We start from the raw sequence: 7,795 nt of genomic DNA on the forward strand, positions 1-7,795 counted from the left end.
AAAGGGTTGGAAGCTTGAGGATGACGTTGAGTTAGTACCCCCTGATCTTGGCCAGCCAGACAAAGAAACGCATATTGGCTGGCACCAAAACCCAAACAAGAAGGATCAAGACGAGGGAATCCTCCTGGAAGGCTCCCTTGAAGAATGTTAGAAACCTATGGAAGACGTTGAGTTAGTACCCCTCGATCCTGACTAGCCAGGACAAAAAATTGTGGATCGGCTTGTGCCTAAGCCTAGATGAGAAGGTAGAATTGACCACCTTCCTCCAGAACAACAAAGACATGTTCGCATGGTTGCCATCTGACATGCCTAGCATCGACCCGAACATCATCCGCCACCAGCTCCATGTCAACCCTGCCAACGAGCCAGTGGTGTAGAAGAGACGCAACTTCGCTCCTGAGAGGGTCGTGATCATTGAAGCCAAGATCAACAAGCTCCTAGCTGACGGCTTCATTGAAGAGGTCTCCTACTCAGAGTGGCTAGCCAACATTGTTCTAGTGGCACAACTAGAAAAGGGCAAATGGAGAGTTTGCATCGATTACATCGACCTCAAGAAAGCATGCCCTAAAGACAACTTCCCATAGCTGAGAATCGACTAGCTCGTGGGTTCAACTTCTGGTAGTCAACTGCTCAGCTTCATGGACTCTTACTCCTGCTATAATCAAATCTTAATGCATGAAGATGACAACGCGAAGACTTCTTTCATCATCGAGAGGGGACCTACTGCAACAAAGTCATGCCCTTTAGGCTGAAGAATGCTAGAGCAACCTACGTAAGGCTGGTGAATAAAATTTTCAAGGAGCAGATTGGAAAAACCATGGAAGTTTATGTGGACGACATGTTGGTCAAAGCCCCTAGGCGTGCAGACCACATCAAGAACCTCACTGAGGCATTCAACCTGCTCTGCCAGTATCACATGAAATCTGAATCCAAGTAAATGCACGTTTAGTGTATTGTCCGACCGATTCTTGGGATACCTAGTCACACAACGAGGTATCGAGGCACACCCACGCCAAATCAAAGCCATTCTCAAGATGAAGTCACCCTTCCACAGTGAAGGAAATACAAAGTTTGACGGGCAGAGCAATAACCCTCAACCAATTCCTCTCAAGATCTATCGACAAGTGCAGACCATTCTTCAATGCTTTGAAGAAGGGACAAAAAGACAAGTGGGACGAGGAGTGCGAAGTAGCTTTCCAAAATCTAAAGATTTACCTTACTTCACCTCCCCTACTCTCAAAGAAAATTCCTGGTGAAGACTTGTTCGTGTACCTAGAAGTGTCGGACTCGGCCGTCAGCTTAGCTCTCATCCGAGAAGAACTGGTGGCCCAACATCCGGTATTCTACACGTCAAAAGCTCTCCTCGATGTAGAGACTCGCTGCACAAAATTGAATAAGCTCATTTTGGCCTTTATAGTTTCCACGAGAAAGCTACGACCCTACTACCAAGCTCACTGAGTCATCGTCATGACTGACTTTCCTTTGAGGTCAATCCTCCATAGCCCTAACGCTTCTAAACAACTCATGAAGTAGGCTATAGAGCTAAGCCAATACAACATCCTCTACCGACCGAAGACTACAATAAAAGCCCAGACTCTACAATTTAACAAAATGTCTCATGCTCTACAATTTAACAATTTAACAAAATACCTCATGCTCTACAATTTAACAAAAACATAATTGGAAGAGTAACAAAAAACAAAACAAAAATATTAAAGTTATTTTTGTAAAAAAATTCACTATTAAAAATAGAAACTACAATCCATTTTGAAACCAAAACTGACCAAACAAAAACTAACTCAACAAAATTGTAAAGCAACAAAAGGGCAAAAGCCATGATCAAAGTACTAAAACTAAGTCAAAAGAACATATAGCTTCAAAATCAGATAGACTTCTTCCCAAAATCCAATCATTATTGGGGCTTAAAAAATTCAAATTAAACAATCAGAAACTGTGATGCAATTTCTGATCAAGTTGCAACCATACTAACAAAAACAAAAAAACCAAAACCAAAACCAAAACCAAAAAGCTAAGCCATCATGAAAACAAGCAACTAAACAAAGTCAAAAAGATTATATCCATTGATGACAAAATTATATAATTTCGATAAACTTCAAAAATCATATCAATATCCAATAATAAAACCATTTAGCCAATTATAATTAAATAGAAACTGCAATGCAACACTTGTCTAGAAATTCACTGAACGATATAAGCAATCATAAACTAAAAAGTAAAAAAGACCTTGTTTTTCTTTTTTGGTGTGAGGAGACTAAAAGTCACTAAACCAAAAACACCAACCGAAAACATAACACAAACTTAATTTATTGCAAAGACCTTTACTATACTGAAACAAGAAGACTCAAAAATTGACAAAATTCTTTTCGTTCAAGCTTTCAACTGTTTCCTTGATGCTAACCTCTAATGGAATGAATTCAATACTGTGGCAGCAAAATATCTCAGATCCTAGGTCAAATAATTACGCCAATCAATTTGGAAATTATTTGACCAAATTAGGAGTTACTCGATTTAATTAGGAGTTATTTCATTACTGCCTTAATTAGGGATTTGATTTAAATTAAATCCCTCATTACATCGATCTCACCAAATCAGGGAAGAATAATTCCTTTCTATCTGTGGAATTATTCTTCCGAACAAGGGTTAAGGTACGTCTAAATTTCTATTTGAAACTTTGCAGAAATTCTCTCTCACAAACCCTAGCCGCCATACTCTCTCTCTCTCTCTCTCTCTCACACACACACACACAAGGCTCCGACCACCTGGTTCTCACCCTAGAGAAATCTTCATCTTATTGTTAGCTATTGTTTTCTTACAAACACTTGACCTAACGTAGGCATCGGAGGGCCTTTGGCTAACACCCCCTGGGTGTGGTTCTCTTATTCTGATTTGTTTTGCGGGGAAAAAGAGAAGCAAAGAAGACGGTGGAATCTTAGATGAATATTCTTGTGGGATGAAAGCTCCCACAAACACCCAAGTTCTTTGCCTTCTCCTTGGACACCTGATATGGTGGCACAAAAGGTTTATCATCTGCACATCTAGGAAGTACCATTTCAAATGTAAAATTACAAAGTTAATTTCCATGAAATTAGCATAGGAAAACAACTAGAAACTGAGACACACACAGAGAGAGAGAGAGAGAGAGAGAGACTTTGGCATCGACATTCTTTACTATTTCAATAAAAATATGAAGGAAATTGTGAACCTAGCACTCAGTTAAGGTGATAATAGCTATATGAGAATCAATCACAACTGTTGAAATGCATCTGAACGGTTTAGGAGAAAAAGCAAGCTTACAATACAAACTGGTACACTGCAGCTTTCCCCTTAGCCTATGTGTCATGTCGTGAAAATTCCAATGTCGTCTCTCTTCCCAAAAAACGAGCCTCTCTTCTTCATTAATTTTCTTTCTTCTTTACAATCGCGCCTTTCTTTTGAATTTATTTATGAATGAACCCTAAAATCATAACACTGAAAATGTGAACTTTCACCTACTAGACATAAATTTGTGTATTCCTCTTCTCTTGTCACAAAACCTTTCTCGTCTAGTCTTTCCCTTTCACTTCCTCGGTTGTTTTCACTACCGGCTATACTAGACTTAAATTTATGTATTCCTCTTCTCTTGTCGCAGGACCTCCCTCGTCTAGTCTTTCTCTTTCACTTCCTCAAAAACCTCCTGTAACTCACAGTCCCAAAATTTCAATATTCAATTAAGTATTCATTTATGAAATTACAACTTGGCCCTTAGGCATAGGGGTATTTTTGGTCACTTTTTGTTCAGGAATGGTTTTGGGAATTTAAGTCATGCCATTGCGTAGAGCTCGTTGTTACGAGTTCGTAGACAGGTGACACGCTCAATTCCGATTTTTAACAAAGGAGTTTTGGTATAGAAATAAAAAGGACATATTAAGCATTTTCAAGAGTCTTGTTGCATTGCTGGGAATGCAAAAGCGGAGGATGCTAAAGACTGTATCAGAGGTTGATCTTGTCCAATTACGATTAGAGAGGATATTATTCACAGTTGGAAGAGATGCGTTTCTTATTTGTATTGATTCAGGGGGAAATGATAACATGTGGTTGTTGGAGTAGCAAAGGGTCTGTTAACACCAATAGACATATGAGTACTGGGGAAGAAGGATGAATCTAACGCTACAGACAATGCGATGGCTTTAAGCATACAATGTGATGCCTCTGTAGTCAATGTAGGGCAACAACTGATTGCTAAGAACTAGGAAGTGCAGGTGTTTACAGCCTAGTTGGAAAATTTGAGGAATGTACTCCAGGAGTGCCATACGTTGATCAAGGATCAAAAGAAAGAGTTAAAAAGTGAATGTGACCAAACTACTCGGGAAGCTCACAATGTGAAGATGGAGTTAAATGCTGAACATAAACGTGTTGCTTGAGAGACTTGCAGTTTGATGATTATGCTTGAAGAATGCCACTCAGTAATGAAGATGTTGAAAGTGGAGAAAAAGGGTGATCGTATTTTGGTTGCTGTAGATAATTGAAAGATGCCAAAGAAGAAAGAGGAATGGTTGAAGGAATAAGATGTATTTCATAAGGATAAGGGTATACGATTAAGCATGGTGGATAGGTACTCCAGAGAAAGGCGACAAAAGCTAGATGAGGTGGAAATTATAAATAAGAGGGTTTGACAGGATCAGGAGAAAATGGGTCAGTAGATTGAAGATTTTAGAACCCAAGGTGGAAGACCAGAGTTCACGACATGCTAAGGCCACTTTTGAGGCTCAAATTTTGAATTCTATCGTACTTGTAGTGGAGATTGGGAGTTTAAAGCCTTATGATGAGGATGACGAAGCAAAGAAAGCACAAGGTCTGCTCGGTCTTAGTCTCTTGAAGGGAGACAAAAGTATTTGAAGTGTGGTGTTGTGATAGTTGTTTGCTTTAAGAATAGCAGTGTTATTTTGGATGTTTGGTTGTTTTTTAGTGGTTTGATGTTGTTAGTTTTCCGTGTATTGGTTGAGAATTGAAGTGAATGAAGTGTTCTGTTTATGGATCATTCAGAGTTACATTTATATTTATCTTACGGGTGAATTTATTTTTTTAAGACTAAGGAAAGTCTTGGAGGAACAAGTGGAGAGTTTGAGGATTGTGGGAAAGTTTCTTTTATTGTGGTTTAACAATGAGATTAGGTCGTACAATGGTCTAAAAGAAATGTTCAGTGGATATTAAAATCGATTGTTTGGATCATTGGACAGGAGGAACAATTGTCAATTTAATTGACAAAAGTAAATGGAAAAGCTTTTAAGCTTAAGTTGAAAATTGAATTTTCTAGAGACATGGACAAGTACGGTTGTCAGTATTGCCCAGGAACTGGTGTAAAAATTTTGGGGACGAAATTTCCTAAGGGGGAAGGTTGTAACCCCGCGTCCCAAAATTTCAATGTTCAATTAAGTATTCATTTATGAAATTACAATTTTGCCCTTAGACGTAGGGGTATTTTTGGTCACTTTTTGTTTGGGAATGATTTTGGGAATTTAAGTCACGCCATGGTATAGAGCTCAACGTCACGAGTTCGTACACAGATGGGACGCTCAATTCCAAGTATGAACAAAGGAGTTTTGGTCTAGAAACGGAAAGGACGTATTATGCTTTTTCAAATTTGCTACTCTATGCTACAATACCACTACAGTAAGCTAGTCATTTCTTTTTATTTCTCTTTTCTTTTCTTCTTTCTCTCTCTCTTTCCCGACTTCTTCTTCGCCTCTTCCTCTCTATATCTCAGGCGCATGACAGCCGCACCTTCTTCGCTGAGAACGACGTCGTCTCACTGCGGTTTCCAGCGATCTTAGTATAAAAATGATCGTCTCTCTCTGATCTAAAACTTCAAGTCAATAGAACTATGAATTTCTAATTTATAGGAATAAGGGAAAGAGAGAAATTTTAAGACAATTAGGGAAACAAAAGGAAGAAGCTAAGGAACTGCTTTGAGTTTTGCTTATCTATTACATTCAATAACCTACATATTTATACAAGTTTTGGTTTCCAAAAATAACTGAAGTAAAAGAGTAAATGAAGTTAAACTATAAAGTTTATGTAGTTTAAAAGCCTCTACGTACTTAAGCCATGAAAATGTGGTGGCTTAAGATCAATCCTCTTTTAAGCCACAAATTATTCATGGATTAAAAAATATAATTGATTTATATTGAGGCTGTCTGATGCACCTAGTGTACACCCGCGTGTATGTAAGGACTTTGATGAGTTAAACTCTGTTGTGCAGCAGTTGAGGAATGGGATTGTAGTATTGCATCGTGAGAAGGGTCAGGTAGAGGAGAGAGTTTTACTTTCGGAGAAGTCTACCTGTCATGTCGAGGCTGTGTTGAGGGAAAAATGGTGTTACAGAAGAGTTGGCAATGTGAAGATTGAGGATGATAGAGAGGAGGTTGAGAAGACTGAGGATGATGGAGAAGAGGTTGAGAAGACTGAGGATGTGGAAAGGAGACTCATAAGATTGAGGATGGTGGAGTAACCGAGAAGAGACAGGTGTCTGTACAAAATGAGAAAGAAGAGGTGCAATATACACCCCCGGACATAAATTGGGATGATCCAGCTGTGATGTGTGTCACCCTTGTTAAATTTCTTACAAATCCTCCTCAAAAGATAGATATGCCCACTATGGAGGATGATTGTTGTGATGATGTTATAGTTGGGGTCCAACAAAAGAGGGGTCGGGGAAAGAGTGTGACTCTTGGGCCTATGATGAAGGGGCAAAAGTCAGTGGCATGGGAAACTCCCTTGCAAGGTCGAGAGATTCCTAATATTTTGGATGACACAGTTGGTGACCTTCTGAGGCCAGTTCCTCGTGATTCCCCTTCTAAAGGTGGCGAAATTATGCTGGGAATGGGGACAAGAAGAAAAGTAAGTTCCCTTCGCAAGACATGGCATGCCATGGCAGGACAAGGCTCAAAGAGCATTGATTGCCTTAAATATGGAAAGCAATGTATCATAGCCTCGCTTGCTTTGAATATGGCAAAGCATGCCATGCAATGGCACACCAAGCCTCACATGGCCTCGCTCGACAACCCTCAAATATCCTTCTATACCTTGAATATGGCAAAGCATGCTATGCAATGGCAAGCCAAGCCTCACATAGCCTCGCTCAACAAGCCTCAAATAGCCTCGCGTGCCTCAAGTATAGCTAGGCATGGTATGCCATGGCAGGACAAGGCTTAAATAGCCTCGGTTGCCTTGAATATGGCTAGTAATGCCTTACATATCTTCGCTTGACAAACCTCAAATGGCCTCGCTTGCCTTGATTATGGCAAAGCATGCCATGCAATAGCACCCCAAGTGTCACATAACCTTGCTCGCCGATCCTCAAATAACCAATCTTGCCTTGAATATGGAAAAACATGCCATGCCATGGCATGCCAAGCCTTTAATAGCCTCATTCGACAAGCCTCAAAGATCCCCCCTTACCTTGAGTATGGCAAGGCATGGTGTGCCACTAGACCCAAACCAACCAGCAATTGGAGAAAGGTATGATGATTATCCTTTCCGGCTTTACCTTCTATTTAGAAGTTGGGTCAGACGACATACATCTTGGAAGGAAGGTTCATTCTTTAAATCTGATGGCTCGTTATTACTTATTTCATTCTCAGAATAGAAGAGGGGACGTATCCAACAGATGCTTTTCACATACCCTCACTCTACAAGTTTCAACTAGCCTTGCTTGCCTCGAATATTGCAAGGCATAGCATGTCATGGTAGGCAATGGCCAAGTAGAAGCATCTAATAAGATTCTGCTAGATTGCTT

General features: G+C 39.9%; 1 protein-coding gene across 1 annotated transcript; it reads left to right on the forward strand.

Moving 5' to 3' along the window:
* The first annotated feature begins 736 nt into the window (after positions 1–736).
* Positions 737–6,508, forward strand: LOC148920708 (uncharacterized). The gene is made up of 3 exons (XM_089046867.1): positions 737–933; positions 1,131–1,338; positions 6,260–6,508. Exons 1-3 carry the CDS (start codon positions 737–739, stop codon positions 6,506–6,508), a joined length of 654 nt encoding a protein of 217 aa, XP_088902993.1.
* The last annotated feature ends 1,287 nt before the right edge of the window (positions 6,509–7,795 follow it).

Source organism: Prunus mume, linkage group LG1 (genome assembly GCF_029339155.1).
Source record: "Prunus mume cultivar Tortuosa linkage group LG1, ASM2933915v1, whole genome shotgun sequence".
NCBI lineage: Eukaryota > Viridiplantae > Streptophyta > Magnoliopsida > Rosales > Rosaceae > Prunus > Prunus mume.

Bases quoted from the DNA above. Each gene is read 5' to 3' on its own strand.
- LOC148920708 (XM_089046867.1), top strand. From the start codon at position 737: ATGCCCTTTAGGCTGAAGAATGCTAGAGCAACCTACGTAAGGCTGGTG. The intron at 934-1,130 runs GTAAATGCACGT...CGACAAGTGCAG, and splicing joins CACATGAAATCTGAATCCAA to ACCATTCTTCAATGCTTTGA. The intron at 1,339-6,259 runs GTATTCTACACG...TCTGTTGTGCAG, and splicing joins AACTGGTGGCCCAACATCCG to CAGTTGAGGAATGGGATTGT.